The following is a 22,757-nucleotide window of genomic DNA, read 5'->3' as shown; positions in this document are numbered from 1 at the left end:
TCCTTCCTTCCTTCCTTCCTTCCTTCCTTCCTTCCTTCCTTCCTTCCTTCCTTCCTTCCTTCCTTCCTCCTCCCTTCCTCCTCCCTCTTCTTTCCTTCATCCCTTCCGTTTTATTAGCTGAATTCTGAAATAAGAAGCAAACACCATGGCATTTCCTGCTTAAGTACTTCAGCGCATATCACCTGAGAACAAGGACATTCTTTGAAATAATCACAACACCATTATCATGCTCAAGAAATGTAACAGTGATTTCCCATCACCTAACATACAATCTATATCTAAATTTTTCATCTCCAAAATGCCTTTTGTAACTTCTAATCCAGCATCCAGTCCAGGGTCATATACTGCACGTGGCTGTCTCTTTATTTTTTCTAAAGATTTTATTTATTTGAGAGAAAGAGCACAAGCAGGGGCAGAGGGAGAGGGAGAAGCAGGTTCCCTACTCAGCAGGGAGCCCTATGTGGGGCTTGATCCCAGGACTCTGGGATCATGACCTGAGCTGAAGGCAGACACTTAACCAACAGAGTCAGCCAGGTGCTCCTGGCTGTTTCTTTAGTCTCTTAATCTAGGATAATCCTTCCACCTTTTTATATATTTAAACTTTTTTTTTCTCATTAAAAAAGTCCTTGGTGGGGATCCCTGGGTGGCTCAGCGGTTCAGCGCCTGCCTTTGGCCCGGGGCATGGTCCTGCAGTCCCAGGATCAAGTCCCGCATCGGGCTCCCGGCATGGAGCCTGCTTCTCCCTCTGCCTGTGTCTCTGCCTCTCTCTCTCTCTTTCATGAGTAAATAAAATCTTTTTAAAAAAGTCCTTGGGGAGTCCATTGTTTATATTATATGCCCCATTCTGTATTTATCTAATTGCTTCCCCATGGTGAGATTCAGGATAAACTTTTTTTTTAGTGGAAATGCAGACTAGGTGATGTTCTGTATTTGTCACACACATTATATCAGGAGGCACATCATAAAAGTTTGTCCCACTCTTGGTGATGTTAAGTTTGATGCCATAGTTAAGATAGTGACTAGAAGATCCCACCATTTATTTATTTATTTATTTATTTATTTATTTATTTATTTATTTATTTTTAAATTTTTTTGTTTATTTATGATAGAGAGAGAGAGAGGCAGAGACACAGGCAGAGGGAGAAGCAGGCTCCATGCACCGGGAGCCCGATGTGGGATTCGATCCTGGGTCTCCAGGATCGCGCCCTGGGCCAAAGGCAGGCGCCAAACCGCTGCACCACCCAGGGATCCCCCCACCATTTATAAGTATAGTTTCCCCTCTGTAATTAACATGAATCTGGATTTTTAAAAAAAATATTTATTTATTCATGAGAGACAGAGAGGCAGAGACAGAGGCAGAGAGAGACGCAGGCTCCCTGTGAGGAACCTTATTCAGGACTCAATCCCAGGACCCCAGGATCATGACCTGAGCCAATGATGCTCAACCACTGAGCCACCCAGGTGCCCGAACTCATGGATATTTTAAAAATTAATGTGCCTAAAATCCATTACTATCATCATCCTTCTTTATGCTTAAATTGCTCAAAATTGGCCAGTGGGAACCCCTTTAAGCCTGCTTCTCTGAGCTCATTAGTTAGTTAATGCAGACTTATTAAAGTATAATTGTAAGTATAAAATGTATACTTTTTTTTAAGTGTGTAGTCCTATGAATTTTTGACAAATGCATGGTCATGTAGCCAGCAGAGCCAACATAGAACTCTGTCCATCACCCCAAAAAGTTTTCTCATGCTTTCTCATAATCCACCTCTTCTCCCACACTCAGTCCCTGGAAAGGTTTGATCTGATTTCCTGTCTTTATAGTTCTGCCTTTCCCAGAATATCCTATGTTATGTATGCCATGTGCAGTTTTTTTTTTGTTTTGTTTTGTTTTTAGTTTGGCTTCTTTCACTTAGCATAGTGTTTCTGAAATTAATTCATGTTGTTAGTGAGTTAGTGGTTCTTTCCTTTTTATTGCTATGTAGTATTCCCTTTCATGAATATACCACTCTTATGGGTGTTTTTTTTTTTTTTTTTAATTAAGTAGGCTCCACACCCATTGTGAGGCTTGAACTCATGACCCTGGCATCAGAGGTTGCATGGATTACCAACTGAGCCAGCCAGGCACTCCTTATACCACAATTGTTTATCCATTCATGAGTTGATGAATATTTGGGTTGATTCCAATTTGTGGCGGATATGAATTCAGCTGCTATAAACATTAGAATATAGGTTTTTATGTGGGTATAAATCTTCATTTCTTCTGCTATGATATGTAGGCACAGGATTGTTGGGTCAGATAGTAGGTACTCCCTTAGTTTTTGCAAACAAGGTGTCTTGCTGAAAGCATGAGGATATCTCAGGTTCACACAGTAATTTCCCTGCCCCAGACCTAAATCAGCCATTCAGCCATTTTTCGAAAATGGACTTTTTTACTTAATTTATTTATTTAGAGGGGGACGAGAGGAGCAGAGGGAGAGATCGAGAATCTTACACAGGTTCCATGCCCAGCTCAGAGCCCAATGTAGGGCTTGATCTCCTGACCCTGAGATCACCATCTGAGCAGAAATCCAAGAGTTGGGTGCCTAACTGAGCCACCCAGGCACCATCATAATTTATTTTTTAAAAAGCTCCAGGGTGATTCTGATAGGAATTCAGATTTTGGAATTGTTGATCTAAACAAATAGAGAATGGGACAAGATTTTTGGAAAATTTTATCTTTTTAAAGATATATAAAAACCTGAGAGTTGGAAAATGAGACACTGCTGAGACGACACATGCTAAAGTCAAGATAAGGAAAAGCTGAGTCAATCAATGTGTTTTCTACTCCTTGATGCCAAACCTGGCTTTGTCCCCATCTTCTCCTCTCCCTGGATTGACTTTGTACTGTCTCACCTCCTGACTCACACCTCTGGCATAACCAGTCTCAGTTCAGCTGACACATGTGGATGTGGAGATTATAAATACACATAGATAAGAAAAAAATTTATGTACAGGTCTGTGCCAAATTATTTTTCCAAGAAATTATTTTTAACTATATTGGAATTTACCAAGGTATGTAGACTTCATTCATGAATGGTTTACAAACTTACTTTATGTTTCGTACATTTATTCTCTCTCCAGATTTGACATTCTGGGTACAATGAAAAGGAAACTGAGAACAGATATTCACTACCCACTCACCAACTTAGACCTTACTCCTTATATTTGTCCAGTTTTTCGGAAACACCCTAAATACAACCTCTGTGCAGTGGTGGTGAGTAAAATACTAAAACTATTTAAAATAGCACAAGTTTAAAGAAAACTGTAGCATTATATACTTTGAATGCCTAGTCTCATCTTTCCCTCACTTCTCCTATATTCTTCTTTTTAAAGCAAAATATATAGTCTGGAACTTTCCGTGTTGACTTCAAACAGTAGAATAATAGAAAAATAAAATGTCCTATCCACTGCCTCCTTACTCATTGGCTCTATCAGATCTGGGAGCATTTGCAAAGTGGGCCACAGAAACAGCAGAAATTAGTGTCAATAGCTTTGTGTTGTATGTTCATGAGCCACTCTATGGCCAAAGCCCTCAGATACTCTGTACAGGACAGTCCCAGCTTTATGTTGTATGTTCATGAGCCACTCTATGGCCAAAGCCCTTAGACACTCTGCACAGGACAATCCCAGAGTTGCTGCCTATGTGCATCCAGTCCCCAGGAAACTCTGCGGGTTCCCTTTGGCTTTAAGTCAATCATCATTACTGAGGATTCCCTAAAGGAAAGAAAGCATGGGATATAACTCAGACCAAATCATCCAGAATTTCCCACAATGTCAAAAAGCCCCAAGCACCAAGCCATTCTTCAGGTTTCCATTCTGGATCACATGTTAACAGTCTTTAGAACCTGAGGTCCAGGGGGATGCACAGAAGTATGCTTCACCAGGTTCTCTGATACATCAAAGTCTCATTTGCCTATTCAGCATGTTGAATTAATATGTTGCTCAATGTTAGTCCTACTCTTTAACCTCTTTCACATCTCAGAACCATACCTTCAAAGTTTAAAAAAATGATTGTTCTTTATTTTTTCTTTTTACTTCAAGCCTGACATTTCCTTCTTTGTCATTTATCCTGCCCTCACAGGAGCTTTTCCTTCTGTCACTTCCCTACTGGAGATCTAAAGTGACATCTTCTTTATCTTCTTTATCATATCAAATATAGACTCTACTGTGAATTCCAAAATGACACAGGAACTGCCTCTGCTGTATTTCACTGTTCACATTTCTTGTGATAAGTGTTTTTTCTTTAAGAAAAGCCAAAAGATAGCTGAATTTAAAAAAGAGAGAGAGACAGAGCACATATAATTACTACATTATGAGAAGATTCACATTTGTGTAAAGAGTCATCCCAAGCTTCCTATAAATTTATAATCCTTTTAGTGTTTAAATTATTATTAGTTAATTGAGGTGACGAAAGTTGGTTTTGAAAGAGAAATATATTTAGAATTTAGAATCAACTGCCAGTTGATAATCAGAAATAAGAACTAAGCATCTTTGAAGCCATGATGTATATATAGCCATATGGAAAGGCCTAGATCTCTACTCCTCAAGCTGTAGTCCACAGGAGCCCCACAGCACCGGCACCCTCTCTTAGAAATAAAGAATTTCAGATTCCACCCAGGGTTTTGACTCAGAACATGCACTTTAGCAAGATTTCCATGTGATCCGAATGCATACTGAAGTTTGAGAAGATTGCTAGACCCCAAACTGGTATTTTTCCAGCCTTTGCATGAGCCCCTGAAAAGCTTACTGCTTTACAAGGCAGGCTCTTTAACCCACCAGATTTGTTTGATTTGCTATACAAATGTATAGTGTTTGTTACGTACCGGCTACCATTCTAAGCGCTTTGCAAATAATCGATCATATAATCTTTATATAGCCCTGTGAGGTAAGCACTAGTATTACCCCCATTTTACAGAATGGAGAACAACACACAGGGGTTAAATAATCTGATTCAATCATATCGCCTACAGAGGGCAGAGCCATGGTCTGAGGTTAGGCAGGCTGGCCCTCAGAGTCTCACTCTCACTACTACATTATGCTGCCTCTGATAATGTAAATCTGCTTTTCTCCTTATAATTTCTTCTGTTTATCCTCATTCTGTCCTTTGTAGTAATAACAGTAATGGTATTATATAGTAATAACTTATATAATAATATACAGTTATAACAATGTACAGTATAATATACAGTAATAACAGTACATATATGGCTTTACAGTTAAATGCTCTTCTCTGGCAGTTTGTTTTGTTTTTTTTTTTTTTAATTTTTATTTATTTATGATAGTCACAGAGAGAGAGAGAGAGGCAGAGACACAGGCAGAGGGAGAAGCAGGCTCCATGCACCGGGAGCCCGATGTGGGATTCGATCCCGGGTCTCCAGGATTGCGCCCTGGGCCAAAGGCAGGCGCCAAACCGCTGCGCCACCCAGGGATCCCTCTCTGGCAGTTTGTATTACTATACTAATAACTTGTTTCTTGAAGGTCTGTTAGAATTAAACAGAAAGACCTTCTGCTACTGGAATGTTTGTCCTTAATAGGTGGATTTTCAAATACTAGCTCAATTTGCTTTAGCTATTATAGATCTATTCAGGATATCTGTATCTTCATTTTTTTCAAAAATAAACCTTTATTGGAGTAAAACATACATATATAGAAAAATCCATATCATAACTGTAAAATTCAGTGAATTTTCAAAAAGTGAACCTGCCCATGTAACCAGAAGTAGGCTATCACTAACACCCTAACTGGCCTTGTACCCAATTCTAGTCTGGGAAACCACTAACTGCTGACAGGATAGATTTTGCCAGCTTTTGTGCTTTATAGAAATAGGATCACACAGTGTGTACTCTTTTGTGTCTAGCTCTTATCACTCAGAATTATGCAACATTCATTCATATTGTTCCATGCATTGTAGTTTGTTCGTTCTACTTGCTGTAGAGTATTCCATTCTGTGAAAATACTACAAATTCCTCTGTCCAAAGATCATGATGACATTCACCTATATTATCTTACAAAATCACAGTATTACCTTAACACAGTTTTTAAGGTTATATTTAAAATTGTCCATTTTTCACTATTGGTGGGAATGCAAATCAGTGCAGCCATCAGCCTTTGTGGAAAACAGTACGAAGATTCCTCAAAAAATTGAAAATAGAACTACCCTACAATCTAACAATTGTGCTACTAGGTATTTACCCAAAGGATACAAAAATACTGATTTGAAGGGATACATGCACCCCATTGTTTATAGCAGCATTATCAACGATAGCCAAATTGTGGAAGCAGCCCAGGTATCCATCGACTGATGAGGGGATAAAGAAGATGTGGTGTATATATATTACACAATGAAATATTCTCAGCCATCAAAAAGAATGAAATCTTACCATGTGCAATGATGTGGATGGAGCTAGAGAGCATCATGCTAAGCAAACTAAGCTAGTCACAGAAAGACAAATACCATTTGTGGAATTTAAGAAACAAAGCAAATGATTATGGGGGGGGCAGGGAAGAGAGAGAGGCAAATCAAGAAACAGACTCTGAACTATAGAGAACAAACTGAGGGTTCCTGGAAGGGTGGGGGTGGGAGGATGGGTGAAATAGGTGATAGAGATTAAAGAGGACACTTGTGATGACCACTGGGTGTCATATGTAGGTGTTGAGTCATTAAATTGTACTTGAAACTAATAGTACGCATGTGTTAACTAACTGGAATTTAAATTTTAAAAGTGCAGTTTCTGTATTTTCAAATTTATGGGGTCCAATGAATACACACATATACACACATACATGGAGTGTGTGTGTGCACTGGTCATTTAGAGGTGCATTTTTAAAATTCTAAACATATTTTTATTAAGTTTTAAAATTTTAAATCCAGTAAACATACAGTGTTATATTACTTTCAGGTGTACAATATAGTGATTGAACAGTTCTATACATTACTCAGTGCTAATCATGACAAGTGCACTCCTTAATCTCCATCACCTATTTCACCCCTCTGCCCTTCCCCTCTAGTAATCAGACTGAGTTTATTCTCTGTTTTTAGGAGTCAGGGTTTTTTTGTTTGTTTGTTTGCTTTCTTCTTTTTTCTTCATTTATTTGTTTTGTTTCTTAAATTCCACATATGAGTGAAATCATATGGTATTTTCTTTTTTTAAAAGGTTTTATTTATTTATTAATGAGAGACACAGAGAAAGAGGCAGAGACATAGGCAGAGGGAGAAGCAGGCTCCCTGCGGACAGCCTGATGAAGGGACTTGATCCCAGGACCCCACAATCACGACCTGAGCCCAGGGCAGATGCTCAACCACTGAACCACCCAGGCATCCCCATATGGCATTTTCTTTCTCTGACTTCGTTCACTTAGAATTAAACTCTCTAGATCCATCCATGTTGTTGCAAATGGCAAGATTTCACTCTTTTTTATAGCTGAGTAATATGGCTTAGTGTGTATGTGTGTGTGCATATATATATATATACACATAAGTTACATACTACACCATTTTTATGTATTGATCTATGTATGGATATACACTTTAGTTGCTTTCATATCTTAGCTATTGTAAATAATACTGCAGTAACCATAGGGATGCATGTATCTTTTCAAATTAGTATTTTCATTTTCTTTGGGTAAATATCCAGTTGTAGAATTTCTGGATCATATGGTAGTTCTATTTTTAGTTTTGAAGAATCTCCAAACTGTTTTCCACAGTGGCTGCACCAGTTTGCATTCCCATCAGCAGTACATAATGGTTCCCTTTTCTTACATCCTTGTCAACACTTGTTATTTCTAGTGGTTTGATTTTGGCCATTCTGACAGGTGTGAGGTGATACTTCATTATGGTTTTGATTTGCATTTCCCTGATGATGAGTGATGCTGAGCATCTTTTCATGTGTCTGTTGGCCATCTGTATGTCTTCTTTGGATAAATGTATATTCACATCTTATGCCCATTTTTAAATTGGACTGCTGGGGGGTTTTTTGGTATTGAGTTGTATACGTTCTTGATATACTTTATATATTAAGTATATATAACCCCTATCAGGTAGATCATTTGCAAATATCTTCACCTATTCAATAGTTTATCTTTTTGTTTTGTTGATAATTTCCTTCACTACACCATAGGAGACAAGAATATATAATGAGAAAAACAAAGTCTCTTCAACAAAACGCAGACGCTCAACCACTGAGCCATCCAGGAGCCCCCTAAAAATTTTTTTTAATTAAAATTTGCAGGGTGCATAAATGACCCGGTTGAGTATCTGACTCTTGATTTTGGCTCAGGTCATGATCTCAGGGACGTTGAGCTCTGTGTTGGGCTCTGTGCTCATTGGAGAGTCTGCTTGAGGATTCTCTTTCTGTCTCTCCCTCTGCGCCTCCTCCACTTATTCTCTCTCAAATAAGTAAATAAATCTTTAAAAAGATAAATAAAATAAAAAATTGCAAACATTCACAAAATCTGAAATAATGGTACAAAGAACATAGGTATATACTTCATCTAGATCCAACAATGAATATTTTGCCATGTACATTTTAATATATATTGCTGTCTCTCTCTATATATATAAACATATATATATATATAAACTTTTATAGGTTATGCTAAATTTGTATGTTAATTGCATGTATCACAACAGTTTATCCATAAATAAATCATTCATCTCTTAATCACCTTCTCCTACATACACATAATACTAGTATTATATATAAAAAAATTAAAAATTCCATCACTTACATTCATATGCCCATGTTCAAATGTTCCCAGTTGCTCCAGTGTTTTCATATAGCCTTTTTTTTTTTGGAAGACCAAAATCCATTCAAAATTTGCAAACTGCATTTGGTGCTGATGTCTTGTAGTAACTTCTAACAAACTAAGTTTTAATTTTAGTTGAAACATTATTATCTATCTTTTCTAGTTCTTTTCTGTGAACTTCCTCACTTAAAAAATCCTTTTCAATTCCACTGTCACAAAGATATTTTCCTATGTTTTCTAAAAGCTTTGATTTTTTTTTGTCTTGTACTTTTTACAATTTGTGGTGCTTGGTAGAGATGCAGTTTCATTTTTTTCCATATGAATAACTGAATGTCCTAGCATCCTCTTTTCTTCAGTAATTTACAATGCTACCTTTCCTAAACCATGTGTTTAGTGGTCATTCGGTTTACCCTTAAGCTAATGCTACACTGTCTTAATTAGCATAGCTCTAAAATAAATCTTGGGGGATGCCTGGGTGGCTCAATGGTTGAGCACCTGCCTTTGGCGCAGGGTGTGATCCTGGAGTCCTGGGATCAAGTCCCACATCGGGCTCCCTGCATGGAGCCTGCTTCTCTCTCTGCATATGTCTCTGCCTCTTTCACAAATAAAATCATTAAAAATAATAAATAAATAAAATAAATCTTGGTATCTGGTAGAGCAAGAACCTTCACTACCTAAACCACCTCCCCTAAACCATTACCATCACAAATTTTATTTTGGCTATCCATGGCCCTTGTCAGTTTCCTTTAAAAAGAACAGTCTATGATATGTTCAGTGCATTGGCTATTGGGAGAGAATTTAATCTTCCAATCCATGAAGACTATTACATCTTTCCATTTATCTAGTATCATTCAGTAAGGGTTTATAATTCTCTCCATAGATTTCTTTTTTCTTAAGATTATTAAGAAATAATAATAATAATTATATATAAAATAATAATAATAATCTTTTTTCTTAAGATTATTTATTCGTAAGAGACACACAGAGAGGCAGAGACATAGGCAGAGGGAGAAGCAGACTTCCTGTGGGGAGCCTGATGTGGGACTTGATCTCAGGACTGTGGGATCACCGCCTGAGCCAAAGGCAGATGCTCAACCACTGAGCCACCCAGGGTTCCTCTCCATGGATTTCTTACACCTATTTCCTTATATTTATTCCTAAATAGTTAGTTTTTGTTACTTTTGTTCCTAAGTGATAAATTGATAAATGATACTGTGTTAAAACTTTTTAAAAACTGCTAATGGGGTGGCCCGGGTGGCTCAGCGGTTTAGCGCCGCCTTTAGCCCAGGGCCTGATCCTGGAGACCCGGGATCAAGTCCCACGTCAGGCTCCCTGCATGGAGCCTGCTTCTCCCTCTGTGTCTCTGCCTCTCTCTCTCTCTCTCTGTGTCTCATTAATAAATAAATAAATCTTTAAAAAGTTTACAGCTGGTGTGTAGAAATGATTTTTTCATTTTACCATATCCAGTCATCTCGTTGAATTCTCATTATTTCTAATAATCTGTCTACATCTCCTTTGCAAATGTCAGTTTTGTTTAATTTCCAATTATTATATATTTTTTGTTGTTTTAAGTTTTCATTTAAATTCTAGGGTCACCTGGGTGGCTCAGTGGGTCAAGTCCCACATTAGGTTCCCTGCAGGGAGTCTGCTTCTCTCTCTGCCTATGTATCTGCCTCTTTCTCTGTGTCATTCATGTATATATAATATATATATATATATATATATTCTAGTTAGTTACAATATAGTGTAGTAGTTTCAGGAGTAGAATTTAATTGATTCATCACTTACATGTAACACCCAGTACTTATCCCAACAAGTGCCCTCCTTAATCCCCATTACCGGTTTAGCCCATCCCCTTCTCTCCTCCCCTACAGTGACCTTCAGTTTGTTCTCTATAATAAGAGTCTGTTTTTTGGTTTGTCTCTGTTAATTTATTTTCTTGTCTTACTTCTCTAGCTATGACCTCCTGTATGTGTTGAATATATCATGCCATTCTCATCTGGCCTGTAAAAATTTCTGCTGGAAACAGCTGTTAGTCTTATTGGGGTCCCTTTCTACACAGCAAGTTGTTTTTTCTCATGTTGCTTTTAAGATTCTCCCCTTGTCTTTCACTTTTGACATTTAATTTAATTTTTAAATTTTTATTGGGAAGGGGGGATGGGCAAAGGGAGAGGGAAAGAGAGAATACTAAGCAGGCGTACAGCCCAACAAAGGGCTAGATCTCACAATCCTGAGACCATGACCTGAGCTGAAATCAAGTGTCAGACTTTTAACCAACTGAGCAAGACACCCAGGTGCCCCCACTTTTGACATTTTAATGGTAACATGTCTTGGTGTGGGTCTCTTTGGAACTCTCTGGACCTAGTTTGTCTGTTTCCTTCCCCAAGTTAGAAAAATTTCAGTCATTATTTCTTTAACTTTTTTTCCCCCTTTATCTCTCACCTCCTTTTGGGACCCCTATACTGCAAATGTTAGTCTGTTTGATGTTAATCTATATGTCCCTAAGCTATCTTCATTTTTAAAATTTTTATCTATTTATTTTTGTTGTTGTTGCTCTGATTAGGTGAATACCACTGCCCTGTCCTTAAGTTAAAGGATGCTATTTTCTGCTTCATCTAGGCTGCTGTTGAACCTCTCTAGTGTATTTTTCAGTTCAGTCATGGTGTTCTTCAACTCTATGACTTCTATTTGCTACTTTTTTATATTTCCTCTTTGTTGAAGTTCTCACTGTGCTCATTCATTCATTTCCTGAGTTTGGTGAGCATTTTTATGACCAATACTTTAAACTCTTCATAAGGTAAATTACTTAACCTCTATTTCATTAAGATCTTTTTTTTTTCTGTTTTAAACAATTTTATTTTTTCATTAAGGCCTTTTCTAAGGTTATCTCATTCTTTTAACACATATTTCTCTATTTATTTTTCTGAACTCCTTGTGTTGGTTTCTGTAAATTAGATAAAACAGCCACCTCTTGCAGCCTTGAAGGAATGGCTTTGAATAGGAAATGATCCTTATGTTCAACCATGCCCACAAGCTTTTGATTTTCTTTCAACCTTTTGTGATTGTCCAAACAGCCTATTTTATTTTTATGGTTCCCATTAGTTGAGGGTGTTTTTCATTTCCAAAAGGGAAGGATCTTGGTCAGTAGCTAGATTCAGGCATACTGGAAGCCAGATCCTCAGACAGCAGCTTTTAAAGTATGCAAATATATGCATACAGTTCTGTGGGACCACATGGATAAAGGCTTGCTGGTCACCAAAGCCAAGGCAATCTAGAGGTGTTGTCCCTGGGCAGCAGCTGGAAAAAATAGGGCTCCAGATGAATGTAAAAGCTCCCTTCTGGGAGATACCAGTAAGTCATAGCAAAGCAGAGGAAGAACACAAAGATGGCGTCCACTGGCCTAGAGCCTCCACAGCACCCCTGTTGGCCTCCGGTTGTGTGCCAAACCTAAAGTGTTCTCCCCAGGCTTCATGAAGCCCCAGGACAAGCAAATAGGCCTCCTTCATAGAAAGACTGGGGGGTGTTTCATTCCACTGTCTGTCCAGCACCCTGGGGATGATAACCTGCTAAGAACTGTCTCTGATTGTTATAATCCCATAGGACCTCGGAACACAAGCCCCCCTGGTCACCAGAGCTAGGCAATTATGGGGAATCCCCTGGATGGCATTCATAAAAAAAAAACAGGGCACCAGACATGTAAAGCTCTACTCTGGGAGACGTTAGCACTCTGGAGCATGGCACAGGGGGAATGTGAAGATGGCTCCCACTGGCCTACGGGGCTCTCCATGTGTGCTAATTAGATGCCTGCCCTTCAGGCCAGTGCTTTAAAATGAGCAAATGAGGGACACCTGGGTGGCTCCTTGGTTGAGCATCTGCCTTCCGCTCAGGGCATGATCCTGGGTCTGGGGATCTGAGTCCTGCATCGGGCTCCTTGTGAGAAGCCTGCTTCTCCCTCTCTCTGTGTCTCTGCCTCTCTCTCTGTGTCTCTCATGAATAAATAAAATCTTAAAAAAAAAAAAAAGCAAATGAGCTTCATTCACATAAAGCCCAGGCACCTCTCAGTTGGCTGCCTCTGTGTTGCACTCTGGGACAAGTGAGTTTGAGCTCTTTAAGAACCGTTATAGCTTGTTATAGCCTTGTAGGTCTCATGGATGCAAGCAAGCCCTGTTGGTTTTTGGTGTGTCCCTGGGAGGAGGTGAGCCCAGGACTCTAAGTACCCTTTTTTTCTTGATTTTTAAAGGGAATAATCAAGGATAATGCTTGCTATGTTTTAGTGCTATACTTTATCAGGTTACGGATACTTCCTTCTATTCTGGTTTTGTTAACACTTTTTGTGTGTGTTTGTAAAAGTGAGAATTTTGTTAAATTTTTATCTCTACAATAATTGAGAAATGGCCCTCCTGAATGCTTTTTAATCTGTTAATCTGTTGAATTACGTTTATAGATTTTCTAACTTACTACCTTATTACTAACCTTGCATTGCTGGTTTAAATACTGTTTGGTCATTATTATCTGAGATATATTTTGCTTGATTTGGTTTACCACAATTTAAGATTATGCAATAATCTCTTGGATGAGAGTTACCCCTGGTTTTCTTTCTTACACCCTTTGTCTAGTATAGGTATCATGGTTAAATTGACCTCATGAGTTAGAGGAACTTTTCTTCCTCTTGTACAGAAGTTTGTGTAAGGCTACGATAAGTTTCTTGAAGGATTGATAGAACTCACCTGTAACCTGGGCATGCATTCGCCTTTAAGGGAAGATTGTTAGCTCCTTGTATAATTTATTTAATACTGTAGGTCTTTTCAGGCTTTGTATATTCTTTTTCCATTGGTCTGATAAGTTATAATTTTCTGAATATTTATCTATTTCATCACAGTGTTCAGTTTTCTGGCATAACTTTTTTAGGGTATTAAAATGTTTTAAAACTTCTGCAGGATCTGTAGATACCTGTACCATTTTTAATTTCTAATTTTATGTACTTATCATTGCCTTTATTTTTTTTCTTAATCAATCTTGTTGAAGTCTGTATTGTTGAAGTCTTTTCAAAGGACTAACTTGATTTTTGATCCTCCTTATTATATCTTTTTTTTCTGGTTCATAAATCTTCTAATTTTATTATCTCTTTCCACTCTTCTTGGGTTTATTATCTTTCTTACTGTTTTAAATTGGGAGCTTAGTTCATTAACATTTAGCCTGTTCTTTCATATATAATATAAGCATTTAAAACTACAAATGTTTCTCTGGATAGTACTTTCACTGCCTACCACCTGTTAAATTATAGAACCCTTCGAACACATACAAAATAAAACATTATAAGGAACCTAATGCATCCATTACCCAACTTTATAGATGAGCTATCGACTCATGCATAATACCTGACCCCCCCGGGATCCCTGGGTGGCGCAGCGGTTTGGTGCCTGTCTTTGGCCCAGGGCGCGATCCTGGAGACCCGGGATCGAATCCCACGTCGGGCTCCCAGTGCATGGAGCCTGCTTCTCCGTCTGCCTGTGTCTCTGCCTCTCTCTCTCTGTGTGACTATCATAAATAAATAAAAATTAAAAAAAAAAACCTGACCCCCCCCAAAAAAAATACCTGACCCACTCTGCTCCCTGAACTATATTATTTTTCTATTATATATATTTTTGCATTTACTGCTAGTTTTATTGTATTATGTTAAAAGATTATGATCTGTATGAAATGAATTCTTTTACACGTGTTGAGACTTATGTATTTCTATTTATTAGGATCCAGCTTCCTTATGTCATGGAAGTTAACCTTGTGTTATTCAAAGCTATCTTTACTGTTTTTCTGTTTAACTAGTTGATAGTTGAAAGAAGTATGTTTGAAATCTTTTTGTTTTTCATTTTAAAGAGAACAATCAAGAATGAAGCTTGTAACTTTTTAGTAGCTACTCTTTATCAGGGTATGAATTGTTCCTTCTATTTCTGGTTTTGCTAATATTTTGTGCATATTTGTAAAGGTACTGAATTTTATTAAACTTTTTTTCCACAATAATTGAGATATTATGGCTTTCTTGAATCCTTTATAATCTGTTAATATAGTCTGTTACATTTATAGACTTTCTAATTTTACTACATTTGTGTTACTGGGATAAATACTATTTAGTCATTATTATCTTAGATATAAATATCTAATAAAACATAATAAACATATGTAATAGTATGTGATAAACATATACCATTATTATGTTAGATTTGTCAAAATTTTCCTAGAGTTCATTTCTTTTTAAAACAAATCAATTTTATTAGGTGCATAGCAGTTTAAAATCATCTTCTGGTGTCTTAAATCTTTTCTCGTTAAGTGACTCAATTATAATGCTTTTGTTTTTAAGTCCATTTTAACTGGTATTTATATGGCTACCCCAGCTTCCTTTGGTCACTGTACTTCATATCTCTTTAAATTCAACCCTTTTGAATTCTGAATGTAGTATAGCATACAGAACTGGATTTAAAAAACCCCAATCTGGGATCCCTGGGTGGCGCAGCGGTTTGGCGCCTGCCTTTGGCCCAGGGCGCGATCCTGGAGACCCCGGATCGAATCCCACGTCGGGCTCCCGGTGCATGGAGCCTGCTTCTCCCTCTGCCTGTGTCTCTGCCTCTCTCTCTCTCTCTCTCTGTGACTATCATAAATAAATAAAAATTAAAAAAAAAAAACTTAAAAAAAAAAAAACCCCAATCTTTCCAGTAAGTTTAGTTCATACCATATATTTCAACTAGTAAAAAACTTTGATTTGTTTCTGTTGTCATCCTGTATGTTATATGTTAATCTGATTTCTTCAGTCATTTTCCTCTTTTTTCTTGTATATTACTAAATTGATAATTTTCTTTGGTTTATTTTCCCTCTACAACTTTGGAGTTCATATATTTTCTTTGGATTCTTTTGCAATTAACCTTAAAAGTTCAGTTTTCATGTTTGACTTCATGCCCAAAGTTAAGATTCCTACACTCTCAAACAAATGCAAGGATCTTGAAACACTATAATTCTGATGGCCCTATTACTATTATTATTTTCTGACATGTTTTAACTTTTAATATGTACCTCCAAAGTAGACATTATTTATCATGGTTTTATACAGTTCATGTTCACTTAGATTTACCAGGCTCTACCAATTTTTTGCTAACCATTCTCTCTCATGTATATATCACTTCTTCCATCTGTATTCAGGTTCATTTATTCATGTGGGATATATTTTAGTAGACTTTTCATAAAGGGTTTGTTACCCCAAAGTCCCCCACTCTTTGGCCTAGAAAAAGTCTTTAGTTCAATTCTTGAATAATTTTTTTTTAAGATTTATTTATTTATTAGACAGTATGAGTATGGGGAAGAGAGGTATGGGGAAGGGGGAGGTGGGTGGGGAGAGGGAGAATCTTAAGCAGACTCTATGCTGAGTGCAGAGCCCAATGCAGGGCCCAGTCTCATAACCCTGAGATCACGACTTGAGCTGAAACCAAGAGTCAGATGCTTAACTGACTGTACCACCCAGGTGCTCTCAATTCTTGAAAAATTTAGCTAGAAACCAAATGCAAGAGCAACAGTTTTCTTTGATCATTTGGAAGCATTTTATTATTTCTGATTCCTGTGGCTGCCATGGAGAAGTCTATCATCAGGTTGTCATTTTTTTGGATACCTTTTTTTTTTTTTTTTTTGAAGTTGAACGATAGTTGACATTCTGACTGGTGTAAGGTGATATCTGACTGTGGTTTTGATTTGCATTTTCCTGATGATTAGTAATGTTGAGCATCTTTGCGTGTGTCTCTTGGCCACTTGTATGTCTTTAGATAAAGGTCTATTCATGTCATCTGCCCATTTTAAAATCAGATTGTTCTTTTGGTGTTGAGTTGCATAAGTTTTTTGTATATTTTTTATATTAACCCCTTATTAGATACATGATTTGCAAATGTTTTATCCCATTCTGTAGGTTGATTTTTGTTTTGTTGATGGTTTCCTTTGCTGTGCAAAAGCTTTTTGGTATAGTCAAAATAGTTTATTTTGCTTTTGTTTCCCTTGCCTTAGGAGACCTATTCATAAATATGTAGCTAAGGTCAAGAGATTACTGCCTGTTTTCTTATAGGAGTTTTAAATCTGTTTTGAGTTTATTTTTGTGTATGGTGAAAGAAAGTGGTCTTTTCATTCTTTTCCAATGCAGCTGTCCCATTTTCCTCGCACCATTTATTGCAGACTTTTCTTTCTCTGTTGTATATTGTTGCCTCCTTTGTCCTTATGTTGTGCCTTTTATTATTCTTAGTCCATAACCGGAATCCTGTATCTCCCACTCATCCACATCCATTTTCCCCATCTCCTCCTTCCCCCACTCTGGCAAACATCAGATTGTTCTCTGTGTTTATGTATGATTCTGCTTTTGTTTGTTGGTTCACTTTTTAAAGATTCTACATATGAGTAAAATCCTATGGATTTCTTACTCATTCTGACTTATTTCACTTCACATAATACCCTCCAGTTTTATCCATGCTGACACGAATGGCATGACCTCATCCTTTTTAATGGCTGCATATCATTCCATTCTGTATATATGCCACTTCTTCTTTATCCGTCCATCTATGGAAGGACACTTAGGTGGCTTCTGTATCTTGGCTATAGTAAATAATACTGCAATAAACATAAGGGTGCAGGGGCACCTGGGTGACTCAGTCGGTTAAGCAACTGACTCTTAATTTTGGCTCAGGTCATGATTTCATAGTTGTGAGATTGAGCCCCATGTTGGACTCCTTGCTGGGCATGGAGCCTGCTTGGGATTCTCTCTCTCCCTCCTCTCTCCTCCCCTCTCACTCCCCTCAACCAAGAAACGGGGTGCATGTATTTGTTTGAATTGGTGTTTTCATTTTCTTTGGGTAAACACCCAGCAGTGTTTTACTGGATCATATGGTAGTTCCATTTTTAATTTTTTGGAGAACCTCCATACTGTTTTTACAATGGCTTTACCAGCCTACATTCCCACCAACAACACACAAGAGTTCTTTTACTCCACATCCTTACCAATACTTGTTTCTTGTGTTTTGATTTTGGCCACTCTGACATGTGTGAAGTGATACCTCATTGTGGTTTTGATTTGCATTTCCCTGATGATAAGCAATGTTGGGCATCTTTTCCTATGTGTTAGCCATCTCTCTGCCTTCTTGTATAAATGTCTATTCAGGTCATCTGGCCATTTTTAAATCATTGTATTTTTGGTGTTGAGTTGCATTAAGTTCTTTATATATTTTGGATATTAACCCTCTATCAGATTTGCAAATTGCAAATATCTTCTCCCATTCAATTGGTTACCATGTCGTTTTGATTTCAAAGCCTTTTTATTTTTATGTAGTCCCAATAGTTTACTTTTACTTTCATTTCCCTTGCCCAAGGAGGTATAGAAAAGTGTTTCTATGGACAATGTCACCTAAATTACTGCCTGTGTTCCCTTTAATGACTTTTATGGTTTCAGGTCTCACATGGTGGTCTTTAGTCTATTTTTAGTTTATTTTGTGTATGGTATTTAAAAGTGGTTGAGTTTCATTCTTTTACATGTAGCTGTCAAGGTTTTCCAGCACCATTTATTGAAAAGACTGTCTTTTATCCCATTGCACATTCTTGCCTCCTTTGTCCTATGTTAATTGACCATATAGGCATGAGTTTATTTCTGGACCTTCTATTTTGTTGACCTGTGTGTTTGTGTGCCACTACCATACTGTCTGGATTACTATGGCTCTGAAGTGTATTTTGAAGTGTGGGATTATGAAACCTGAGTTTTGTTTTTCTTAAGATTGCTTTGGCTATTTGGGGTCTTTTGTGGTCCCGTGCAAATTTTGGTAGTATTTGTCCTAGTTTTGTGAAAAATACTGTTGGTATTTTGATAGGGATTGCAATGAATCTATAGATTGCTTTGGGTCCTTTAGAAATTTTAATAATATTCTGCAAGTTCATGAGCCTGGAATATTTTCCCTTCTGTTTGTATCCTTTTCATATGTTTCATCAATATTTTATGGTTTTCAGAGTACAAGTCTTTAACATCATTGGATTAAATTTATTCCTAGGTGTTTTATTCTTTTTGGTACAGTTGTAAATGAGATTCTTAATTTCTGTTTCTCCTGCCTTATTATTACTGTGTAGAAATACAACCAATTTATATTTTAACATATTTTTTATTTTTAAAAATATTTTTATCATTTTTAATTTTTTTCATCATGATAAGTATACTCTTTAATCTCCATTCCCTTTTCTCCCCATTCACTTACCCACCTCTTCTGTGGTAACTATCACTTTGTTATCCATAGTTAGAATCTGTTTCCTTCTCTATTTTCCTTTGTTTTGTTTTTTCAATTCCACATGGAAGTGAGAACATATGATATTTGCTTTCTCTGACTTATTTTGCTTAGCATTATACTCTCTAGCTCCATCCATGTCATTGTAAACAACAAGATTTCATTCTGTTATATGGCTGAATAATACTCCATTATATATATATATATATTTCCTCATTTTATTTATATATATATATATATATATATATTTCCTCATTATATATATATATATTTCCTTTGTTGTACAAAATTATTTATTTTGGAATATTTACATTGGATAAAGAAAATGTGTGTGTTTACCTATATATATATATATATATAATCCATCTTTATCCTTTCCTCTATCGATGGACATTTTTTTAAAAAGATTTATTTATTTATTTATCATAGACAGAGAGAGAGGCAGAGACACAGGAGGGAGAAGCAGGCTCCATGCTAGGAGCCTGACGTGGGACTCGATCCCGGGACTCCAGGATCGCGCCCTGGGCCAAAGGCAGGCGCTAAACCGCTGAGCCACCCAGGGATCCCCTATCGATGGACATTTATGCTGCTTCCATGGTTTGCCTATTGTAAATAATGCTGCAAAAAACATAAGGTTGCATGTATCCTTTAAATTAGTGTTTTTGTATTTTGGAGGCAAATACTTAGTAGTGCAGTTCCTGGTTCATAAGGTAATTCTATTATCTTTTTTTGAGGAACCTCCATACTGTTTTCTACAAGGGCTGCACCAATATGCATTCCTACCAACAGTGTACAAGAACTCCTCTTTCTCCACATCCGTGCTCTTGTTGTTTCTTCTGTTTTTTATTTTAACCATTCTGAAAGGTGTGAAGCAATGTCTCATTGTAGTTTTCATTTGCATTTCTCTGTCAATGAGTGATGTTGAACATCTTTTCATGTGTCTGTTGGCTATCTGGATGTCTTCTTTGGAGAAATGTCTGTTCATGTCTTTTGCCCATTTTTGTTTATTTATTTATTCATTCATTCAAAATATTTTATATATTTTTTTGACAGCAAGAGAGCACAGGCAGGCAGAGCAGTAGAGGAAGAGGCAGGCTTGCTGCTGAGCAGGGAGCTTGATGTGGGGCTTGGTCCCAGACACCCTGGAACCATGACCTGAGCGGAAGGGAGACTCCCAACTGACTGAGCCACCCAGGCACCCCTTCTGCCCATTTTATTTATTTATTTATTTATTTATTTATTTATTTATTTATTTATTTTTATTTATTTAAATTTAAATTTAAATTTAAAAAATTTATTTATTTATTTATGATAGTCACACACAGAGAGAGAGAGAGAGAGAGAGGCAGAGACACAGGCAGAGGGTGAAGCAGGCTCCATGCACCGGGAGCCCGACGTGGGACTCAATCCCGAGTCTCCAGGATCGTGCCTTGGGCCAAAGACAGGCGCCAAACCGCTGCGCCACCCAGGGTGGATGCCCTTCTGCCCATTTTTAAATTGGATTTTTTGTTTTTTGGGTATTGATCGATTCTTTATATATTTTGGATTCTAATCCTTTATCAGATATGTCATTTGCAAATGTCTTCTCCCACTCATACATTGGCTATTAGTTTTGTTGATTGTTTCCTTCCTGTGCAGAAATTTCGTATTTTGATGTAGTCTCAATAGTTTATTTTGGCTTTTATTTCCCTTACCCGAAGAGACCTATCTAGGAAAATGGTGCTGTGGCTGATGTCAGAGACCTACTGCCTGTGAGTGCTTCAAGGATTTTTATGGCTTGAGGTCTTATATTTATATTTTTATTTTTTTATTTTTTTTTCAAGATTTATTTATTTATGATAGACAGAGAGAGAGAGAGAGAGAGAGAGAGGGAGAAGCAGGCTCCATGCTGGGAGCCTGACGTGGGACTCGACCTCGGGACTCCAGGATCACACCCTGGCCAAAGGCAGGCGCCAAACCTCTGAGCCACCCAGGGATCCCCACATTTAGATTTTTAATCCACTTTGAATTTATTTTTGTATATGGTGAAAGAAAGTGGTCCAGTTTCATTCTTTTGCATATGGTGGTCTAGTTTTCCCAACAGTATTTGTAGGAGAGACTTTCTTTTTCTTATTGTATATCCATTTCTTCTTTGTCTAATATATAATTGTGGATTGATTTCTAGGTTTTCTTTTTTTTTATCATTGATCTATGTGTGTATTTTTATGACAGTACCCTACTGTTTTGATTACTATTGCTTTGTGATAATAACTTGAAATCTGGAATTTGATATCTCTGGGTTTTTTTTTGTTTTGTTTTTTTTGTGTTTTTTTGGTGGTGTTTTCTTTTTCTTTTTCTTTTTTTTTTTTTGTGTGTGTGTGTTTTTCTTTTTCAAGGTTGCTTTAGATATTTGAGATTTTTTGTAGTTCCATGCAAATTTTAGGGTTCTAGTTCTGTGAAAAATGCTGTTTCTATTTTGCATAGGATTGTTGCAAAATAGGATGCAACAATCCTATTTTGCATAGGATGTTTTCTATTTTGATAGGATTGCATTAAATCTGTAGATTACTTTGGGTAGTACAGACATTTTAACATTATTTATTTTTCCAACCCGTAAGGATATGTCTTTCCATTTCTTTGTGTCATCTTTAATTTATTAGTGTTTTGTAATTTTCAGCGTACAGGTCATTTATCCTTTTAGTTTATTCCTAAATATTGTTCTGGTGTAATTATTAAATGGAATTGTTTTCTTAATTTTACTTTCTGTTGCCTCATTATTAGTGTATGGGAATGCAACAGATTTCTGTACATTGATTTTATATCCTGCAACTTTACCAGAAGTGATGAGTGATTTCAGTAGTTTTTTTGGTGGAATTTTTAAAGTTTTCTACATACAGCATTATGTCATCTGCAAATAGAGTTTTCCTTCTTTCCTACAAATTTGGATGCTTTTTATTTCTTTATGTTATCTAATTTCTGTGGCTAGCACTTTCCAGTACTATGTTGAATAAAAGTGGTGAGTGGACATCTTTGTCTTATTCCTGTACTTATGGGGAAAACTCTCAGGTTTTCCCCAAGGAGTATGATGTTGGCTGTGGGTATTTCATAGAAGGCCTTTATTATGTTGAAATATATTGTTCCTTCGAGACCTACTTTGCAGAGTATTTTTATCATGAATGAATGTTGTACTTTGTCAAATGCTTTTTCTGTATCTATTGAAATGATCATCTGTTTTTTTATAATTTCTCTTATTGATGAAATATATCACATTGATTGTTTGCAAATATTGAACTACCATTGCTTCCCAGTATTAAATTCCACTTGCTTGTGGTATGATTTTTTAAATATACTGTTTGATTTGGTTTGCTAATATTTTGTTGAGGACTTTTGGATTTATATTCATGAGAGATCCTGGCCTGCACTTCTCTTTTTTGTGTTTGTGTTTTTTAAAAATTTATTTATTCATGAGAGACACAGAGAAGCAGAGACATAGACAGAGGGAGAAGTAGGCTCCATGCAGGGAGCCCAGTGTGGGACTCAATCCTGGGACTCCAGGGTCACAACATGAGCTGGAAGGCAGATGCTTAACTGCTGAGCTACCCAGGTGTCCCTTTTTTTGGTGGTTCTTTATCTGAATTTGGTATCAGGATGATACTGGCTTCATAGAATGAATTTGGAGGTTTTCCTTCCTCTTGAACTTTTTGGAATAGT

At 37.0% G+C, this 22,757-nt stretch overlaps 1 protein-coding gene across 3 annotated transcripts in view; it reads left to right on the top strand.

Moving 5' to 3' along the window:
• The window catches only part of USP50 (ubiquitin specific peptidase 50), a 45,119-nt gene that overhangs the window by 7,237 nt on the left and 15,125 nt on the right, over positions 1 to 22,757 (top strand). For 2 of the 3 annotated variants that reach the window (XM_038580405.1, XM_038580406.1), the window contains exon 6: positions 3,121 to 3,253. In XM_038580405.1, coding sequence (XP_038436333.1) covers positions 3,121 to 3,253 — 133 coding nt within the window. Of the gene's footprint in view, positions 1 to 3,120; positions 3,254 to 5,321; positions 5,586 to 22,757 lie in introns of those variants that run through there. The other variant, XM_038580404.1, reaches the window with a different exon arrangement.

The sequence above is a fragment of the Canis lupus genome, chromosome 30, assembly GCF_011100685.1.
Source record: "Canis lupus familiaris isolate Mischka breed German Shepherd chromosome 30, alternate assembly UU_Cfam_GSD_1.0, whole genome shotgun sequence".
Classification (NCBI taxonomy): domain Eukaryota; kingdom Metazoa; phylum Chordata; class Mammalia; order Carnivora; family Canidae; genus Canis; species Canis lupus.
This window is presented reverse-complemented; position numbering and strand designations above follow the sequence as displayed.